This window comes from Bolinopsis microptera, chromosome 11 (genome assembly GCF_026151205.1).
Source record: "Bolinopsis microptera isolate Bmic1 chromosome 11, MBARI_Bmic_1.0, whole genome shotgun sequence".
In the NCBI taxonomy this organism is placed as follows: domain Eukaryota; kingdom Metazoa; phylum Ctenophora; class Tentaculata; order Lobata; family Bolinopsidae; genus Bolinopsis; species Bolinopsis microptera.
This window is the reverse complement of record NC_087082.1, coordinates 2,858,222-2,880,538: the sequence shown is the minus strand read 5'-3', so window position 1 is coordinate 2,880,538 and position 22,317 is coordinate 2,858,222. Positions and strand designations below refer to the sequence as shown.

The following is a 22,317-nucleotide window of genomic DNA, read 5'->3' as shown; positions in this document are numbered from 1 at the left end:
GGACAATTTGGAAAAACTAAACTACGGTACTTGCAAAACTGTGCGTAGGGGAGGGGCGCCAAAAGGGGAGGGGGCGCCAACACTTTTTCAGCGGGGCGCCAATAGGCAACGTTACGCCACTGCATTAACAGCACCTTTAATTCTTGACGTTTCTCTTTTTGTACACTCTTACAATTAGGATTTTTTTGTAATTGTAGAATATATCTCTTTTAACTTTATTTGATTGTGCCTCACTTGCCGACTGTGTACCAAATGATTTTTATGAACATAATATAGTAGATACATGTTTCATAATTTTATTCTGATAAACTTCAAACACTCAGCCAGCAAGCCAACACTGTAAAATAAATAACTTCTTGTCAGTTTTGACTGATAACAAAACCTTAACTTAACAAAAGTCGTGCGATTTCCTCAGAATAGCCATGACAGGAACTCTTGCTATGGAATCTGAACAGGCCAAATACCTTGACTCAGCCAAAGAGGTGGTGAAACGCGAGGCATTCAACATGCAGCGTTGCTTGGACAAGGGCCAGCTCATGGACGGACTGCGACATGCCACAGAAATGTTGAACGAACTGAGGACGTCTATCCTGATGCCAAAGAGTTACTATGAACTGTACATGATGGTAACCATGGAGCTGACCCATCTCACTATGTATATGTCAGCAGAGTTTATCAAGGAGAATAAGATAGCTGATCTGTATGAACTTGTTCAGCATGCAGGGAATATCATCCCCCGTTTGTATGTATTTTAAGTAAATATTTTAAAATGCTAATAATTACTCCTATTCCATACCACTGGTATGGAATAGGAGTAATTATACCACTTTGCATTATACCACTTTGTATTATACCACTTTGAATTTGGGCACAATTAAGTTTTTGAGAACCTTTTAATCGGCACTAAATTAAAATCAGAATTCAATACAATGAGATATATTGAATTTGTATTTGGCAGGTATTTGCTGATAACTGTGGGAGTTGTGTACATCAGGAGTAAGGAATGTTCCCGCAAGGATATACTCCAGGTCAGTAATGCAGGATTCATTGAAATCAACCCAATCTCAGTTCGTCTTTCTATCATTCAGAGCAATCCACATTACTCCTGAAGGCTAAATATAAATAAACTCTCGTCCAGGATCTAGTTGAGATGTATCTAAATCTAAATTAACTCTCGTCCAGGATCTAGTTGAGATGTATCTAAATCTAAATTAACTCTCGTCCAGGATCTAGTTGAGATGTGTCTAAATCTAAATTAACTCTCGTCCAGGATCTAGTTGAGATGTGTCTAAATCTAAATTAACTCTCGTCCAGGATCTAGTTGAGATGTGTCTAAATCTAAATTAACTCTCGTCCAGGATCTAGTGGAGATGTGTCTAAATCTAAATTAACTCTCGTCCAGGATCTAGTTGAGATGTGTCTAAATCTAAATTAACTCTCGTCCAGGATCTAGTGGAGATGTGTCTAAATCTAAATTAACTCTCGTCCAGGATCTAGTTGAGATGTGTCTAAATCTAAATTAACTCTCGTCCAGGATCTAGTTGAGATGTGTCTAAATCTAAATTAACTCTCGTCCAGGATCTAGTGGAGATGTGTCTAAATCTAAATTAACTCTCGTCCAGGATCTAGTGGAGATGTGTCTAAATCTAAATTAACTCTCGTCCAGGATCTAGTTGAGATGTGTCTAAATCTATATTAACTCTCGTCCAGGATCTAGTGGAGATGTGTCTAAATCTATATTAACTCTCGTCCAGGATCTAGTTGAGATGTGTCTAAATATAAATTAACTCTCGTCCAGGATCTAGTTGAGATGTGTCTAAATCTAAATTAACTCTCGTCCAGGATCTAGTTGAGATGTGTCTAAATCTAAATTAACTCTCGTCCAGGATCTAGTTGAGATGTGTCTAAATCTAAATTAACTCTCGTCCAGGATCTAGTTGAGATGTGTCTAAATCTAAATTAACTCTCGTCCAGGATATAGTTGAGATGTGTCTAAATCTAAATTAACTCTCGTCCAGGATCTAGTTGAGATGTGTCTAAATCTAAATTAACTCTCGTCCAGGATCTAGTTGAGATGTGTCTAAATCTAAATTATCTCTCGTCCAGGATATAGTTGAGATGTGTCTAAATCTAAATTAACTCTCGTCCAGGATCTAGTTGAGATGTGTCTAAATCTAAATCAACTCTCGTCCAGGATCTAGTTGAGATGTGTCTAAATCTAAATTAACCATCGTCCAGGATCTAGTTGAGATGTGTCTAAATCTAAATTAACTCTCGTCCAGGATCTAGTGGAGATGTGTCTAAATATAAATTAACTCTCGTCCAGGATCTAGTTGAGATGTGTCTAAATCTAAATTAACTCTCGTCCAGGATCTAGTTGAGATGTGTCTAAATCTAAATTAACTCTCGTCCAGGATCTAGTGGAGATGTGTCTAAATCTAAATTAACTCTCGTCCAGGATCTAGTTGAGATGTGTCTAAATCTAAATTAACTCTCGTCCAGGATCTAGTTGAGATGTGTCTAAATCTAAATTAACTCTCGTCCAGGATCTAGTTGAGATGTGTCTAAATCTAAATTAACTCTCGTCCAGGATCTAGTTGAGATGTGTCTAAATCTAAATTAACTCTCGTCCAGGATCTAGTTGAGATGTGTCTAAATCTAAATTAACTCTCGTCCAGGATCTAGTTGAGATGTGTCTAAATCTAAATTAACTCTCGTCCAGGATCTAGTTGAGATGTGTCTAAATCTAAATTAACTCTCGTCCAGGATCTAGTTCTAGTTGAGATGTGTCTAAATCTAAATTAACTCTCGTCCAGGATCTAGTTGAGATGTGTCTAAATCTAAATTAACTCTCGTCCAGGATCTAGTTGAGATGTGTCTAAATCTAAATTAACTCTCGTCCAGGATCTAGTTGAGATGTGTCTAAATCTAAATTAACTCTCGTCCAGGATCTAGTTGAGATGTGTCTAAATCTAAATTAACTCTCGTCCAGGATCTAGTTGAGATGTGTCTAAATCTAAATTAACTCTCGTCCAGGATCTAGTTGAGATGTGTCTAAATCTAAATTAACTCTCGTCCAGGATCTAGTTGAGATGTGTCTAAATCTAAATTAACTCTCGTCCAGGATCTAGTTGAGATGTGTCTAAATCTAAATTAACTCTCGTCCAGGATCTAGTTGAGATGTGTCTAAATCTAAATTAACTCTCGTCCAGGATCTAGTTGAGATGTGTCTAAATCTAAATTAACTCTCGTCCAGGATCTAGTTGAGATGTGTCTAAATCTAAATTAACTCTCGTCCAGGATCTAGTTGAGATGTGTCTAAATCTAAATTAACTCTCGTCCAGGATCTAGTTGAGATGTGTCTAAATCTAAATTATCTCTCGTCCAGGATCTAGTTGAGATGTGTCTAAATCTAAATTAACTCTCGTCCAGGATCTAGTTGAGATGTGTCTAAATCTAAATTAACTCTCGTCCAGGATCTAGTTGAGATGTGTCTAAATCTAAATTAACTCTCGTCCAGGATCTAGTTGAGATGTGTCTAAATCTAAATTAACTCTCGTCCAGGATCTAGTTGAGATGTGTCTAAATCTAAATTAACTCTCGTCCAGGATCTAGTTGAGATGTGTCTAAATCTAAATTAACTCTCGTCCAGGATCTAGTTGAGATGTGTCTAAATCTAAATTAACTCTCGTCCAGGATCTAGTTGAGATGTGTCTAAATCTAAATTAACTCTCGTCCAGGATCTAGTTGAGATGTGTCTAAATCTAAATTAACTCTCGTCCAGGATCTAGTTGAGATGTGTCTAAATCTAAATTAACTCTCGTCCAGGATCTAGTTGAGATGTGTCTAAATCTAAATTAACTCTCGTCCAGGATCTAGTTGAGATGTGTCTAAATCTAAATTAACTCTCGTCCAGGATCTAGTTGAGATGTGTCTAAATCTAAATTAACTCTCGTCCAGGATCTAGTTGAGATGTGTCTAAATCTAAATTAACTCTCGTCCAGGATCTAGTTGAGATGTGTCTAAATCTAAATTAACTCTCGTCCAGGATCTAGTTGAGATGTGTCTAAATCTAAATTAACTCTCGTCCAGGATCTAGTTGAGATGTGTCTAAATCTAAATTAACTCTCGTCCAGGATCTAGTTGAGATGTGTCTAAATCTAAATTAACTCTCGTCCAGGATCTAGTTGAGATGTGTCTAAATCTAAATTAACTCTCGTCCAGGATCTAGTTGAGATGTGTCTAAATCTAAATTAACTCTCGTCCAGGATCTAGTTGAGATGTGTCTAAATCTAAATTAACTCTCGTCCAGGATCTAGTTGAGATGTGTCTAAATCTAAATTAACTCTCGTCCAGGATCTAGTTGAGATGTGTCTAAATCTAAATTAACTCTCGTCCAGGATCTAGTTGAGATGTGTCTAAATCTAAATTAACTCTCGTCCAGGATCTAGTTGAGATGTGTCTAAATCTAAATTAACTCTCGTCCAGGATCTAGTTGAGATGTGTCTAAATCTAAATTAACTCTCGTCCAGGATCTAGTTGAGATGTGTCTAAATCTAAATTAACTCTCGTCCAGGATCTAGTTGAGATGTGTCTAAATCTAAATTAACTCTCGTCCAGGATCTAGTTGAGATGTGTCTAAATCTAAATTAACTCTCGTCCAGGATCTAGTTGAGATGTGTCTAAATCTAAATTAACTCTCGTCCAGGATCTAGTTGAGATGTGTCTAAATCTAAATTAACTCTCGTCCAGGATCTAGTTGAGATGTGTCTAAATCTAAATTAACTCTCGTCCAGGATCTAGTTGAGATGTGTCTAAATCTAAATTAACTCTCGTCCAGGATCTAGTTGAGATGTGTCTAAATCTAAATTAACTCTCGTCCAGGATCTAGTTGAGATGTGTCTAAATCTAAATTAACTCTCGTCCAGGATCTAGTTGAGATGTGTCTAAATCTAAATTAACTCTCGTCCAGGATCTAGTTGAGATGTGTCTAAATCTAAATTAACTCTCGTCCAGGATCTAGTTGAGATGTGTCTAAATCTAAATTAACTCTCGTCCAGGATCTAGTTGAGATGTGTCTAAATCTAAATTAACTCTCGTCCAGGATCTAGTTGAGATGTGTCTAAATCTAAATTAACTCTCGTCCAGGATCTAGTTGAGATGTGTCTAAATCTAAATTAACTCTCGTCCAGGATCTAGTTGAGATGTGTCTAAATCTAAATTAACTCTCGTCCAGGATCTAGTTGAGATGTGTCTAAATCTAAATTAACTCTCGTCCAGGATCTAGTTGAGATGTGTCTAAATCTAAATTAACTCTCGTCCAGGATCTAGTTGAGATGTGTCTAAATCTAAATTAACTCTCGTCCAGGATCTAGTTGAGATGTGTCTAAATCTAAATTAACTCTCGTCCAGGATCTAGTTGAGATGTGTCTAAATCTAAATTAACTCTCGTCCAGGATCTAGTTGAGATGTGTCTAAATCTAAATTAACTCTCGTCCAGGATCTAGTTGAGATGTGTCTAAATCTAAATTAACTCTCGTCCAGGATCTAGTTGAGATGTGTCTAAATCTAAATTATCTCTCGTCCAGGATCTAGTTGAGATGTGTCTAAATCTAAATTAACTCTCGTCCAGGATCTAGTTGAGATGTGTCTAAATCTAAATTAACTCTCGTCCAGGATCTAGTTGAGATGTGTCTAAATCTAAATTAACTCTCGTCCAGGATCTAGTTCTAGTTGAGATGTGTCTAAATCTAAATTAACTCTCGTCCAGGATCTAGTTGAGATGTGTCTAAATCTAAATTAACTCTCGTCCAGGATCTAGTTGAGATGTGTCTAAATCTAAATTAACTCTCGAGTCTCGTCCAGGATCTAGTTGAGATGTGTCTAAATCTAAATTAACTCTCGTCCAGGATCTAGTTGAGATGTGTCTAAATCTAAATTAACTCTCGTCCAGGATCTAGTTGAGATGTGTCTAAATCTAAATTAACTCTCGTCCAGGATCTAGTTGAGATGTGTCTAAATCTAAATTAACTCTCGTCCAGGATCTAGTTGAGATGTGTCTAAATCTAAATTAACTCTCGTCCAGGATCTAGTTGAGATGTGTCTAAATCTAAATTAACTCTCGTCCAGGATCTAGTTGAGATGTGTCTAAATCTAAATTATCTCTCGTCCAGGATCTAGTTGAGATGTGTCTAAATCTAAATTAACTCTCGTCCAGGATCTAGTTGAGATGTGTCTAAATCTAAATTAACTCTCGTCCAGGATCTAGTTGAGATGTGTCTAAATCTAAATTAACTCTCGTCCAGGATCTAGTTGAGATGTGTCTAAATCTAAATTAACTCTCGTCCAGGATCTAGTTGAGATGTGTCTAAATCTAAATTAACTCTCGTCCAGGATCTAGTTGAGATGTGTCTAAATCTAAATTAACTCTCGTCCAGGATCTAGTTGAGATGTGTCTAAATCTAAATTAACTCTCGTCCAGGATCTAGTTGAGATGTGTCTAAATCTAAATTAACTCTCGTCCAGGATCTAGTTGAGATGTGTCTAAATCTAAATTAACTCTCGTCCAGGATCTAGTGGAGATGTGTCTAAATCTAAATTAACTCTCGTCCAGGATCTAGTTGAGATGTGTCTAAATCTAAATTAACTCTCGTCCAGGATATAGTTGAGATGTGTCTAAATCTAAATTAACTCTCGTCCAGGATCTAGTTGAGATGTGTCTAAATCTAAATTAACTCTCGTCCAGGATCTAGTTGAGATGTGTCTAAATCTAAATTAACTCTCGTCCAGGATCTAGTGGAGATGTGTCTAAATCTAAATTAACTCTCGTCCAGGATCTAGTTGAGATGTGTCTAAATCTAAATTAACTCTCGTCCAGGATCTAGTTGAGATGTGTCTAAATCTAAATTAACTCTCGTCCAGGATCTAGTTGAGATGTGTCTAAATCTAAATTAACTCTCGTCCAGGATCTAGTGGAGATGTGTCTAAATCTAAATTAACTCTCGTCCAGGATCTAGTGGAGATGTGTCTAAATCTAAATTAACTCTCGTCCAGGATCTAGTTGAGATGTGTCTAAATCTAAATTAACTCTCGTCCAGGATCTAGTTGAGATGTGTCTAAATCTAAATTAACTCTCGTCCAGGATCTAGTTGAGATGTGTCTAAATCTAAATTAACTCTCGTCCAGGATCTAGTTGAGATGTGTCTAAATCTAAATTAACTCTCGTCCAGGATCTAGTTGAGATGTGTCTAAATCTAAATTAACTCTCGTCCAGGATCTAGTTGAGATGTGTCTAAATCTAAATTAACTCTCGTCCAGGATCTAGTTGAGATGTGTCTAAATCTAAATTAACTCTCGTCCAGGATCTAGTTGAGATGTGTCTAAATCTAAATTAACTCTCGTCCAGGATCTAGTTGAGATGTGTCTAAATCTAAATTAACTCTCGTCCAGGATCTAGTTGAGATGTGTCTAAATCTAAATTAACTCTCGTCCAGGATCTAGTTGAGATGTGTCTAAATCTAAATTAACTCTCGTCCAGGATATAGTTGAGATGTGTCTAAATCTAAATTAACTCTCGTCCAGGATATAGTTGAGATGTGTCTAAATCTAAATTAACTCTCGTCCAGGATCTAGTTGAGATGTGTCTAAATCTAAATTAACTCTCGTCCAGGATCTAGTTGAGATGTGTCTAAATCTAAATTAACTCTCGTCCAGGATCTAGTGGAGATGTGTCTAAATCTAAATTAACTCTCGTCCAGGATCTAGTTGAGATGTGTCTAAATCTAAATTAACTCTCGTCCAGGATCTAGTGGAGATGTGTCGAGGTGTTCAGCACCCACTTAGGGGACTCTTCCTCCGAAACTTCCTGCTAACTTCCACCAGGGATGTCCTTCCAGATGTTGATGAGACGTTAGTTATATTATTACTTAGTAAATTTGTTTCTTTTTGTGGAGAACTTTAACCGTAAATTGTCCTCTTAAAAAATAGAGGCAGTTTATTTCTTATATTACTATTACTGTGTACTGGATGAACCCTTTTTATTTAGATCGGAAGATACTGGCACAGTCGATGACAGCATCGATTTCATTCTTTTAAATTTCTCTGAGATGAATAAACTATGGGTTCGAATGCAGCACCAGGTATGTAGGTTTATATTGACAAACTATATCTCCTTATTCGTTCATTTTATGTTAAATTGACTGAAAAAATATATCTGTTTTTCACCCCTTACTTATCAATTTTATTATTTAAGTATGCAACTATCTCAAGGGACATTCTCGGGACAGAACTAAGCGTGAACAGGAGAGGTTGGAGTTGAAGATCCTTGTAGGAACGAACTTGGAACGGCTAAGCAGACTCGAGGGCGTGACTGTTAGCAAGTATCAAAATGTAGGGATATGTTTTAATGTTTACTTTTTTTTACAATAACAGCAATTTTAAAGTAAATACAATAGTATTGAGGAGAATCATTTAATATTCATGATACGAATCAAAATTTATGAACGTAAATCAATGTTTATTAATCCGTTTTAAATTATGCTCACCCGACACACCCTTCAGCATGTGCTACCTGCTATACTGAAACAACTCATCAACTGCAAAGACAGCATCGCTCAAGAGTACCTCATGGATTGCATTATCCAGGTATTTAAGATATGTATTTGACCACCTCTCACCCGATTTGTTTTCTTATATTGTTTTGAAATAGATACTTCTTAGGTGGTATAAGCGAAATATATTTCTTCCTCGGCGAAATCTGATACTCTGATAAGCTAACGGCTAAGGTTTCGATTCAAATATGACTTGTCTTTGGATCAAATTGCAAGTTGGCACATTTAGTCAGTCTGTCACAGTTTACCAAAAAAATGTCAGATATCTGGAAGGCGCGGAGCAAGCAGTCTATATACAACCCCGCGCACCTACGGTTGATCTTGTAAACGCGTTGCTTTCTTACGAATTGCAAGTTCGGAAGAAAACATGTCGACTGAATGGAATTCGTATCACTGATCTAATCTGGTTTCAGGTATTTCCTGACGAATTTCACTTGAAAACCTTGGACATATTCTTGGATACTTGCTGTCAACCTCAGGTATGAAGTTACTTTTAAGATTATCATGTGTCACAGAATGTAAGTGTAAAATGGTATCTTAAAAAACACTGTGCTATCTCAAAGAATGGAATAGTTCCGGTCGGCATCCCCGTAAAAATAACGAACAATTCACTCAGGGCGCTGTCAATGTGAGAAATATTTTGATCAGCAAGATTGGTCGTCTTTCAAACTACGCTCAGGCAGATCCTAACAATATCCCAGAAGATATCAAATTGTTCGAGATATTCAGTGGTAAAGTGACCCAAATCATACAGGTTGGTATTGGTGCAAGTTGGCCCAAATTTTACCTAAACGATGTTTACCAAGCTGACTAATTGTCATAATTTGTATTTCTACTGTTTTTTCCTAGTTTGTTCATAAAACAAACCATTTTTCATTTCAGAGCCGCACTGAAATGCCTCCAGAGGACATCCTAGCGCTGCAATCAGCATTGATAAAACTAGCCCTCAACGTGTATCCGACCGAGACAGGATACGTCGACCAAGTCCTTCAAAACTCTTTCAACATTTTCGAGGAAGACAAGTATGTATTCTCGTAGGGTTCCCTGATCCCTCCACTTTTGTGTCAATAATGGAAAACAAAGAAACCTTAATATATAAACTTAAAATTTTGGCCGTAAATTTGAATCAAATCTAATCCCAATGACCGCAGATCACGAGCTAAAGGGTGCTCGACTGAGCTGAGTCGCATGCTGAGAGTGCCAGTGGACCACTACCAGGACATTCTAACAATCCTTCAGCTGGAACATTTCACCCCTCTCTTCAGCTTCCTGGACCATCGTGTCAGAAAGGAGTTGTGCGTTTATATTACGGAACACGTCATCCAGACTGACACTCACATCGACTCCCATGACCAGGTCAGATTTTAATTTTAGTTTTTAAAATTTTATATCTATTGCTCAGAATTGGTATGTTAACAAAAATATCACACAACTTCGTCATTTGGCCGATGGAAGTTTTGAATGTTTAGCCAATTGCTAAAATGTAAGGGCGAGTTTTCGCACCTTTTCTTGTCCGTACGGTTCTGATCTTTATGCGTGTCTTGAGATATCTGGGTTAAAGGATATCGCTGAAAAACTGGGAGGGAGAGGTTTCGCGGGGCTGTTGCGCAGCTGTTGCACGGCTGTTGCGGGGCTGTTGCGGGGCTGTTGCGGGGCTGTTGCGGGGCTGTTGCGGGGCTGTTGCGGGGCTGTTGCACGGCTGTTGCGGGGCTGTTGCGGGGCTGTTGCGGGCTGTTGCGGGGCTGTTGCGGGGCTGTTGCGGGGCTGTTGCGGGGCTGTTGCGGGGCTGTTGCGGGGCTGTTGCGGGGCTGTTGCGGGGCTGTTGCGGGGCTGTTGCGGGGCTGTTGCGCAGCTGTTGCACGGCTGTTGCGGGGCTGTTGCGGCTGTGGGCTGTTGCGGGCTGTTGCCGCAGCCTGTTGCCAGGGCCTGTTGCGGTGCTGTTGCGGGGCTGTTGCCGGGCTGTGCGGGCTGTTGCAGGGCTGTTGCGGGGCTGCTTGCGCAGCTGTTGCACGGCTGTTGCGGGGCTGTTGCGGGGCTGTTGCGCGGGCTGTTGGCGGGGCAGTTGCGGGGGCTGTTGCGGGGCTGTTGCGGGCTGTGGCGGGGTTGTTGCGGGCTGTTGGCAGCTGTTGCGGGGCAGTTGCGCAGATGTTGCGGGGTGTTGGCAGTTGTTGCGGGTCTGTGCGGGCTGTTGCGGGGCTGTTGCGGGGCTCTCAATAAGTGCCGGTGTAATTACCAGCTGTTAATATTTACCTATTAATATTGAGGTTTCTTCGGGTGTTGTAAGGCGCAGGTTGTAACGTGTCACTCCTGAAATTCCTCAAGTTTAAATTATGTCTTACTATTTCTAAAGCGAGACGATAACATACATGAACTTAAATGATACTTTAACACGACTTTGTTTCTAGATATTCAAAAATCGAATAATTATTATAATCTTATATTCTACACAAAGAATAGTCGTGTCAACTTGCTGTTCACCTACCCCATGTAGCCTTTGTAGCACAGAGGTTGTTGTTTTCCCAGCCCAAATTTTTCGGTGTTTCTGGATCATTCCAGCTCAAGCACTGCAGTCCGGAAATATTGTCTCCATCCTCGTGGAACCAAGATAGAGTGTAGGGTGATCCAAACGGCACGCAAAGTCGGTTGTCAGCCCAGATGGGAGTTTTAGGCTCCTCGACTATCACACATCTCATATAATTGGATATCAGTCCACCGGGGCGATGAATTCCTTGGAAATCATAGATATAAAATATAAATTATTTATCTTATTTGTGTAAGCACTTAAAGCAGGCCGTATTCGAATTGGGGACTAGAATTAAATTCATCTGAATTTTGCTTCTTTTTTAATATAATTTGAATTTATATACCCCATATGTCGAATCGAAAGTCGGGATGTCTTTTCTCAACAATCCAGCACAGAAAGTTGGTCTTGTCTGTCCACCCTACTGTGACTTCATATAGTAGAAGGCAGGAGTATCCGTCTTTTCTGCCGTCAAAACTCATAGCAAAGTCATCTGGCCAAACTGGCAGGTCTTCTGAAAGTGATTTTACATTAAATAAGAAACGTGCTTAAGATATTTTGAAAATCATTATTTCATCCGGATTTATGTAAATATTTTCCAAATTGCTCACCACTCATTGTAGCGCAGAGGTAGTTGTTTTCCCAGCCCAAATTTTTCGGTGTTTCCGGATCATTCCAGCTCAAGCACTGCAGTCCGGAAATATCGTCTACATCCTCGTGGAACCAAGATAGAGTGTAGGGTGATCCAAACGGCACACAAAGTCGGTTGTTCTCCCAATATGCCGATTTAGGCTCCTCGACCATCACACATCTCATATAATTGGATATCAGTCCACCGGAGCGAGCAGCTCCTTGGAATTCATAGATTATTTATCTTATTAGTGTAAGCACTTAAAACAGGCCGTGTTCTAATTGGGGACTACAATTAAATTCAACTCAATTTTTTATATGATATGAATCGATTAAATTTACCCCATATGTCGAATCGAAAGTCGGGATGTCGTTTCTCAACAATCCAGCACAGAAAGTTGGTCTTGTCTGTCCACCCTACTGTGACTTCATATAGTAGAAGGCAGGAGTGGCCTTGTTTTCTGCCGTCAAAACTCATGGCAAAGTCATCTGGCCAAACTGGCAGGTCTTCTGAAAATGTTTTTACATTATAAAGGAGAAAGTTGTGCTTAAGATATTTTGAAAATCATTATTTTATCCGAATTTATTATTTATATGTGAATATTTTCCAAATTGCTCACCACTCATTGTAGCACATAGGTAGTTGTTTTCCCAGCCCAAATTTTTCGGTGTTTGCGGTTCATTCCAGCTCAAGCACTTCAGTCCGGAAATATTGTCTCCATCCTCGTGGAACCAAGATAGAGTGTAGGGTGATCCAAACGGCACGCAAAGTCGGTTGTCAGCCCAGTGGGTAGTTTTAGGCTCCTTTACTATCACACATATCATATTATTGGATATCAGTCCACCGGGGCGAGCAGCTCCTTGGAATTCATAGATATAAATTATTTATCTTATTAGTGTAAGCACTTACAGCAGGCCGTATTCTAATCGGGGACTAGAATTAAATTCAACTCAATTTTTTATATTATATGATATGAATTGATTTACCCCATATGTCGAATCGAAAGTCAGGATGTCTTTTCTCAACAATCCAGCACAGAAAGTTGGTCTTGTCTGTCCACCCTACTGTAAATTCATGTAGTAGAAGGCAGGAGTGGCCTTGTTTTCTGCCGTCAAAACTCATGGCAAAGTCATCTGGCCAAACTGGCAGGTCTTCTGAAAGTGTTTTTACGTTAAACGTTTTTAAAAGATATTTTGAAAATCATTATTTTATCCGAATTTATGTAATAATTTTCCAAATTGCTCACCACTCATTGTAGCGCAGAGGTAGTTGTTTTCCCAGCCCAAATTTTTCGGTGTTTCTGGATCATTCCAGCTCAAGCACTTCAGTCCGGAAATATCGTCTACATCCTCGTGGAACCAAGATAGAGTGTAGGGTGATCCAAACGGCACGCAAAGTCGGTTGTTCTCCCAATATGCCGATTTAGGCTCCTTGACTATCACACATCTCATATGATTGGAAATCAGTCCACCGATGCGAGCAGTTCCTAAGAGTTTATCATTCATTCATTTTACAGACAATATATTTTTACATTTCACAAATTTGTAATCTTAGTCATGAGCATTGAGCATGTTGTGTTAAAACTTAAATATGCCAGTATATATTACAGTATCTTCAATATAGTTGTAATTAAAGAAACAATAATTTCAGTCACCAAACTGCAGTTTTATCCAATTCCTCTGAATGGAATGTTTTAATCGTACGTATATTTCAGTTACGTATACTTAGTTTCGCTTAAAACCTATTAGCATGATCAAGATCTAACCTAATTGGTCGAACTGTATGTCGGGGTTTCTCGTTCTTGCTTTCCAACACAGATAATTGGTTTCATCGTCCCAACCTTTTGTTTTTTCTTCAAGCAGGATGCAGGTAAAGCCTTCTTTTTTTCCGTTGAAACTCATGGCAAAGTCATCTGGCCAAACTGGTAATTCTGAGAAATTATAATTTATTCGGATTCTGATCATGGCTAAGAAGTGAGTCCAGTCTGGTAATCTCACAACTTCACAAAAACGTTAAGGTTTTCTTTTTATTTTGCTAGGAAATACTGATGAAAGATGAAATGTGAGCTTAACTTTGCATCCAATTGAACGAGTGGTGCGGGAGGTACTGCATTTCATACTTGCAATGAAATCAAAGATATTCCTTGGTCGGTCCGAAAAACTCAAAATCTTGTTCACTTACCCAAGGCATGGCAAGGAGGCACCACAAACCAAACAATTATGACGATCACCATAGCTGTCATTATATCCAAGTGTTTTCTTCAGTTTCGGTTGAAGAACTCTTCAGAAAACGCTAAACGAGTTTAAATGATCCTAGCGTTCACGCTAAACGAGCGTTCATAGAACTACAATATCAACAAGTCTAAATACCATCCTAGCGTTCATAGAACTACAATATCAACAAGTCTCAATACCATAGAACTACAATATCAACAAGTCTAAATACCATTGAACAGTTTTTGTAAAACTATTAAATAACAACCTCCTTGATAGATCTGAGCCACTGGGGGACTTTGTGACCGGAAACTGATCCGGCCCTCAAAGAGGGTCAGATCACGTCAGTCGTCACCAATCAGTGACGTACAATTAGTGATACTGATGTGATCCGTGGATTGAATATAATTACCTAGAAATGGGCTAGATCTGGGGTAGAGTTCATATGACAACTCTGTATGGCATGATCTGAGCTGTCTGGAATGATCTCATAAATTAAATATTTCAAGTCCTTTTTAGCCGGTCTTGCGTGTGGCTGGAGAACATAAACGCATTATTTGAAGATCCAGCCGGTTTTAGCAAAGGGCAGAGGGGAAGGCACAAATCGTAAAAAAATTATTATAAACTGAGCCCATTTGACATCGGCCTCATTGTCAGCTCATTTGATATACTTGCTAATTTAAGGGATGAAGGTTTTACCACAGGTGGCCGTCTCTGGGTCTGAGCATTGGGCGAGGGACATATCTTAATATACTGCTAAACTAATGAAAATGGTGCGCACTCATTAAAATATGTTAAAAGCTATGCTCCTGGATATGGGACTCATTGTATAAAATTTGATGGTTTAGAGCTGATTTGCGAAGGCAACTTGGTACCTTGAATTATTGAAGTGGTAGAATTGTTGGCCCAGTCTGCTAGACGCACCTCACTGTACTAAAGATAATTCTGTCCTTCAAGAGTTCTAGAGGTCTATGAATTTTGCATCGTTGAGGTAACGAGCTCGCTGTGATGTTAGCTCCATCTAGGGTACACGTACTGTAGTTCGACAAGAGCTGCGACTGGGTGAAAGGGATATCCATAAAGACACATTTTGTAATTTAGATTAGCTTTCAATTCAGTTTTTTCATATAAAAACTGAACTTCGAAAAATACCGAAATTTAAAAAAAGTCGTGTGGAGGTCCACCACAAGACCTCGCCTATATTCCGTATCATAAGGTAAGATAACAATGTATAATGAAGCTTCTAACATCTATCATAACCTCCCAATATTCTACAGTATTATTTCAGGTTGACCTATTCCTGACGATGATGTCCTGTTTGATCTCCGACCAAGATGACCAGCCAAAAGAACCCGAGGATCCAGAGGACTTTGAGATTCAACAGAGTCTTGTTGGTAAGTTGGATCTTGTTTTATCAAAGTTGGGGCAGGTGATCACCATTTTTTATTCAAATTTCCTCATCTATTCGCTGATTTTGCGACGGCAGAAAAATTTCATTGGATTTTCAAATTGTCTCAAATTTTTGTATGCTTGATATTTTATCGTTACACTTGGTAAAGTTATTGAGGATTTGGCAAAAGAGTGAAACAAAAGATAATATTCTGAATTACAGTAAAATACGAAGATTTGTGTAGGGATTAAGTTGGGCTTGTGGAACCCGTAAGGGGGACATACATAGGTTAGAATGGTTTTGTGCACCAAGAGGAGTGAGGGAATGAGGGTTGAAGAGAGAGAGCTTGAGAGTTGTTAGGGTGGTTAGGATCAGTAGGTGGAGTGTTTGGTTGGAGCTTTCTGTTTTTGCTGTATAGCATTTTAGTCACTCCGCAGTTTATTAACTGTGTCTCAACTCTGCTTTGTTGAATACTGCTGGGATAGGCCAGCTACCATGGGGTAAGACCCATATGATAAGACAGATAGTATGCCTGGTTTTGGTCTTTAGGTTGGGTAGTGGTCGGAGCCTGCAGCGGATCTGCAATAGAGAAGTCAGACGGGGTCATAAAAGTGGCTACCTCAGCCTACATCGGTACCACGCCTCCTGCTTCTCTAAGGCCCCGGGAGTCTTTATTTAGAGACGAGTTGCCCGGGTTAACAATAAAGGCTTTGTAGGCATCCCTCCACTTACCTGTACTCCGGAAAAGGACAAACTTAGGTAGTCGAGAGTCCTCGACGGTTGAAGCAGGAGAGGGACAGAGTTGTATCTGTGTATGTGGACGTCGGTTTGACACAGTCAAAGGCAGGAATATCCATCGGGGTCGAATGAAGTGCATTTGGGAAGGGGAGTCGTCGGCTGGCAGTATGCCTGTAACTTCGACGGAGGTATCTAGCCAGGAAAACAACCACAGTGCTAGAGATATCCGGGCTCTCCTTGACAAGAGAATTTCAGTCGAACCACCTGCTAGCAAAAGAGACAAGGTGAAGTGGCCGGCGTCCAATGATGGTCGATGGAGTAAGTTTGATGAGTGTGTGGTAGAGAAGTTTGCAGTGGTTCTCAAGCGGAAACCATTTCAAGAGAAGATGGTGAGTCATTGTGATGTAGTGTACGACGAGGGTGTCAAGTTGTTTGGTATTGTTGAAGTAGGTGCTGGTAGTGGAAAGAAGTCCATGAGCTTTAAGAACAGACGAAAGGAGGAGATTGACAGCCTGATTGGAAAGAGGAAGCAGTTGAGGAGGAAGAAAAGGAAGGCAAGGAGTGAGATAGAGAAGGATGGTTATGAAGCATTACTGAGAGTGTTGGCTGGTCGTTTGATGAAGTTGAGGAGGGCTGAGAAAAGGAGACAGAAGCAGAGAGAGATAAGGAGAGTTAGAGGGGATTTTGGACGCGACCCTTTCAAGACAGTCAAGGGAGTGCTAAATCCAAGTCCAGTGGGTGAGCTTAAGTGTTCAAAGGAGGAGCTAGATGATCACTTGGCCAGAACATACGGAGATCCAGCCCGGCAGCAGCCCCTTGGTATACTTGAGGGTCTGCCTGAGTGTGCTCCTGAACCCTCTGTTGCCTTTGACCTCACAACGGCATCCAAGAAGGAGTTTGAGGAGGTTGTAAAGAAGGCAAGGAGCAAGAGTGCCCCGGGTAACAACGGGATCCCGTACACAGTGTACAAGAGATGTCCTGGTATTGCCAAGAATCTCTGGGACCTGCTAAGAACTGGATATAAGTTAGAAGAATATCCTGACAATTGTAGGTATTTCGAGGGTGTCTACATCCCAAAGGCGGATGGCGACTTTTCACCAAGTTCAGGACGGCCTATTTCCCTGGGTAACATTCAAGGGAAGATCTATTTGGCGATCCTGGCGAAGAGGTTGACCAGCTTTGTTGTCTCGAATGGATATGTAGACCTCTCTATACAGAAGGGTGGTGTGCCAGGCGTCCGTGGGTGCACGGAGCATTTTGGTGCCATGTGGGAGGTACTGAAGGAGGCAAAGGTCAAGAAGAAGGATCTGAGTGTAGTATGGCTTGACCTGGCTAACGCTTACGGAGCGGTACCCCATGTTCTGATTGCCAGGGCCCTCCGTTTCTACAACGTCCCTGAGAAGGTTATCAACATTATCCTACGGTACTTCTCCGGGGTATTCGGAAGGTTCTCCTCAAGAACGGTGACATCAGACTGGCAGCAGTTTGAGATAGGAATCTTCATGGGGTGTGTGATATCAGTCATCTTGTTTGTCTTGTGCATGAACCTTGGGCATGAACACCTAAAGTCTAAGGTTCCGAGAAGCATTGAGTACATCAAGGATGACACACCAATACCAACTCTGAAGCTGTTTATGGACGATAGCTGTCTGACCACCGCACGTGCAGAAGATATGCAAACGTTACTCAATGTGTTTCAGAAGTATGTGGACTGGTCCAGATTTAAGTTAAAGTCCTCCAAGTCCAGAGCACTGGTGTTGAAGAAGGGAGTGGCTGTGAGGTGGGTTGAGGAGGTAGTGGTAGGAGAGGAGGAGGTGGAGAGAGAGTTGTGTTTGCAGTTGGGTGGTGAGGTGATTCCGAATGTGTCAGAGAAGCCGATAAAATTCCTTGGGAGATGGATAAGAGTGGAAGGAAATGACAAATCAGTCATCGACTCAACCAAGGTCGACCTTAACACTTTTCTTCGGAGACTCGATGAAAGTTCCCTTACTGGACTCCAGAAGTGCTGGGGATATCAGTACATGGTCCTTCCAAAACTGAAGTGGCCTCTTGCCATCTATGATATTCCGTTCACAACAGTTACCAGATGGGAACAGAATACCAACAGTTTCCTCAGAAAGTGGTTAGGGGTGGGGCACACTCTGAGTGGTCTTTGTCTGTTCAGTCAATCATCCAGTGTGGCCTTACCGGTGAGCAGCTTGACAGATACATGGAAGATAGAGAAGTGTCGACTGTTGCAATCTTATCAGACATCTAAGGATGACCTGATTAAAGCAGTCCAGCCCCAAGTTCGTTCTGGTAGAGTTTGGAGGCCTGAGACAGAACTGGAAGAGGCCAGAAGAGATTTGGTCTGTGAATCGGTGCGAGGGATGGTGCAACCTCAAAAAAGAGTTGGCATCGGTTTTGGTGACTGGAAAAAACCTTGGGAGAGGATGGATGAGCGGGAAAGAGAGAGGGAGGTTATGCTGAGAGTGAAGGAGAACATTGAAAGAGAGAGGGAGGTGCAAGTAGGTTCTCTGGAGATGCAGAGCAGGTGGGGTGAGTGGAGAGAGCTCGTAATGAAGACGGATTTGAGCTGGCATACACTTTTTAAGTATGGTGACTCACTTATTGGGTTCATGCTAAGTGCTGTGTACGGCACCCTCTTAACCCCCTCTATGGTTTCCAAGTGGAGTGAAGATGAGGATGGGAAGTGCAAGTTATGTGAGGAGAGGATGGGCACCATTCAGCACATTTTGGCTGGGTGTAAGGTGGCCCTTAGTCAAGGAAGGTATAGATGGCGGCACGACAAGGTTCTGAAGCAGATCTCTGAACAGGTTGTCTTCCATTGTGATCGCCGAGTGAACACTTATAAGAACAAGGCCGGCAATGGAAGACAGTTCATTGATTTTGTTCCTGCTGGGAGGAGAAAAGCAGGTACAGACGACCGGAAGGAGAGTCGTGGTTTTGGGATCCTGAGTGGGTATCGGGATTGGATAGTGCTGTCAGACCTTGAGGGGCAGCTTAAGTTTCCCAGTGAGATTGTGGAAACACGGCTGAGGCCGGACCTTGTGATATTCTCAAGGTCGGCAAAGACAGTTATTTGGTGGGAGCTAACAGTACCATCTGAAGAGCGGATCGCTGAATCGCACGAGTACAAACTCGACCGATACAGTGGTCTGCAGGCTGAGATTCAGGCGAAAGGTTGGTGCTGTTATAATGCCGCAGTCGAAGTTGGAGCTAGGGGAGTGGTTGCGCAGAGTTTGGAGAGAGCTGCGAGGAGGATTGGTTTTAGAGGAAGAGAGCTGAAGAAGCTGGTACGGGACAGTGGGAAAGAGGCAGCCCACTGTTCCAGATGGATTTACTTGTTATCGAGAAAGAGGGAGTGGGAGTTCAGGAAGGTTGGAGCTTGAGAGTTCACTATAACATCTAGAGGAACCATAAACGTTATCTCGTCGCCAATTGCGAGCTCTAACGGGTCTCCTCAAGTGACTCTCGGATCAGATGGTGGTTCAAGGGTGGACTGCTGGGGCGCCTGACAGGAAACCGTATTGCGATTAAAGCCCCGAAACGGTGTCAGGTTGGTAACTGATGATTCTGATCCATGCTCCTGTGAGTTTGCTGTTGTATCTCAACTTGCTAAACTGAGGCATCTCCGCATCTTGGGTGAATATGCGTACATCTTCATACTAAACCCAGGTGTGGCATGTGTCAGTGAATACGGGCGAGCGGATGCAATAGCGAAGGTGGTGTGGCAAGGCCTAAAAGACACAGTCAGATAGTTGTCAGCTCGCTGACTGTAAGGGAGAAGGTATATCCGTATTTCGCTGCTACTGATGCAGTCCTTGATCTGGCAATCAAGGCTTCTCTGTTTTTCGTCTAACTATGTACCGTTGGGCTTGTGGAACCCGTAAGGGGGACATACATAGGTTAGAATGGTTTTGTGCACCAAGAGGAGTGAGGGAATGAGGGTTGAAGAGAGAGAGCTTGAGAGTTGTTAGGGTGGTTAGGATCAGTAGGTGGAGTGTTTGGTTGGAGCTTTCTGTTTTTGCTGTATAGCATTTTAGTCACTCCGCAGTTTATTAACTGTGTCTCAACTCTAAAAGCGACGCCTGGCGACCTTGAGTCAGCAAAAGTTTATTCACTCAAAAAACATTCACAAGCCCTTTCATAAAATCTGATCCGTGGATTATAGTCTTAAGGTCAATCAATGATTCTTCGGAAATAAACTCTCAAAAAACTCAAAGCACTGTTTGAAACACCAACTTGTCATTAACAAATTTTGTTCTGTCTAGAGTCGTGCTCTGTGCAATGACCGTACTATGAAACTGTTCCGGGATCTTCAACAATCCCAAATTTAACCTAATCGTTCTGAATCTTGCCAGCAAGAACTCTCTGAAGCTTTTCACAGTGACAGAGTATATGAAAAAGTTTGCCATAATGTTAATGTGGGGAAGAAAATGTGCTGTCCTCAAGGCAGGGATGGAGTATTTAATGGCAAACATTTGACTTGTTAGTCTCATGATAAAGAAAGGAAAATAAGAGACTATAAAAGAAACTGCAGTTAATGATATCGTCAGCATCCCTTGCCAGTGTAACTTCCGTCCTTGTCTCTTTGCTGCTTTCCTTGCAAACAACAGCAGCAACACTGATGTTAGCACACAGGTTACCAGCATTATTAAGAAAGTAACACCCCCATAGATCATGTACAGCCACTTTCCCAGCCACGAAGGGACCTCTATTGAAGTTCGGTCGAAAACACATTCGTAAACAAGGTAGCTAAGGAAGGTACCACTTGTCCCTCTCTGAATTAAAACCATGTAATTTATAATTTGAGCTGGATTAAGTAAACATATCACCCACACTCCAAAACACGCAATCTGTGCTCCCTTTTTAGACCAAGTAAGGGCTCTTAACGGATGCTTGACTATTAAGAGCTTGCTTGTAGCGAGGAAGCAAGTCAGGAAGATAGTGACAGGATTACACAGCCACCCAACAAGAGGGTTCAAACAACAGAGGAACCCTCCCAAGACCCAGCTGTTAGTAACGAGTGAAACTGTCATGGGGAGGACCTTGAAGAGGGTCAGCAGCAGATCTGTCACCGCCAGATGTTGGATCACCACCACTATTATCCTGTGCAGTTTGATGGCATGGTACTTGGTTGTTGCTATGAGGATTATCGTGTCGCCGATAAGAGAGGAGAGTATGATGAGGGTGTTGTAGATAATCCAGGTTACTCGTTCACTGTCCTGGTGTATTTCTTCAAGGGTGAAGTTGCTGGAGTGGTTCATTTATTCTGAGGAGAGATATTCGTTAAACACCCTACTTTAAGTAACGATAATTTCAAAGAATGCTGTTAAGCTATTCATTTGCTATTTCTATATTATCTTGATTGAACAGACAGTATTAAATGCGCGTGAACTGTGAATTAGTATTGGCAATGAACTTGAATACGTAATCAAATGTCTGGAAAGGGTAGTCATGGTAACTTGGTAAGTTAAGTTTTAAAATCTGCCTAGAATAGCAACATTAATATTATATTTAAAATCAGCCAACCGCGGTAAATAAGATATTAGCTGCGGTTGGCTTAATGGTCGAGACACTACTCTCTAAGTTCGCGACGTGTTATAAAATAGTCATGGATTGCGGGCATTTCTGATTGATTGTTTTACACCTGGAGTTCACACGTATAATTGATATACTATGCCAGACACGGTTCAGTAGAATCAGTGCATTTCACCCGAGCAAAACTGTACTCTATTTAAGCCTCTTAGTCAAAAACTGTTTTAATTTTTGATAACTTACAGTAATTACAAGAGCATGTTTGCATGAGATCAAATCTGAATTGTAGACTTATTTATTTCTCCTCCATATTTATACTTATTTCATTATAAAGTAGGTGCTCACATGACATGTCAGGGCCCAATCACACCTTTACTTTAAGTCAATAACATGTTATATTTAATAGCAATAATTGGTGGGCAATTCTGCTTGATTGCTCTCACAAGACACGCCCTTGTTTCTCACGAACATGTGAAACTTATATTTGATTTACTAGTACTACACCAGACACAGTATAGTAGTCCGCAGTCCGCACTTCCTAATCCTAACCCTAACCCTAACCCTGTTTGGGAACACCTGTTCGGGAACACATGTCGGTCTACTTGGATACTGCCGAATAATGTCGGTCTGGATACTAAGATGGGAAAATACTTCAAGTATAAATATCTTTTAAT

The 22,317-nt window shown here is 40.9% G+C and overlaps 1 protein-coding gene across 1 annotated transcript in view; it reads left to right on the top strand.

The window, feature by feature from the left end:
* The first annotated feature begins 402 nt into the window (after nt 1-402).
* The window catches only part of LOC134823351 (vacuolar protein sorting-associated protein 35-like), a 57,866-nt gene continuing 35,951 nt past the window's right edge, over nt 403-22,317 (top strand). The window contains exons 1-11 of the mRNA XM_063834779.1: nt 403-742; nt 959-1,028; nt 7,802-7,908; nt 8,045-8,138; nt 8,269-8,388; nt 8,560-8,643; nt 9,023-9,088; nt 9,226-9,363; nt 9,492-9,631; nt 9,761-9,965; nt 15,263-15,368. Coding sequence (XP_063690849.1) covers nt 423-742; nt 959-1,028; nt 7,802-7,908; nt 8,045-8,138; nt 8,269-8,388; nt 8,560-8,643; nt 9,023-9,088; nt 9,226-9,363; nt 9,492-9,631; nt 9,761-9,965; nt 15,263-15,368 — 1,450 coding nt within the window. The 5' untranslated portion in view covers nt 403-422. The remainder of the gene's footprint in view (nt 743-958; nt 1,029-7,801; nt 7,909-8,044; nt 8,139-8,268; nt 8,389-8,559; nt 8,644-9,022; nt 9,089-9,225; nt 9,364-9,491; nt 9,632-9,760; nt 9,966-15,262; nt 15,369-22,317) is intronic.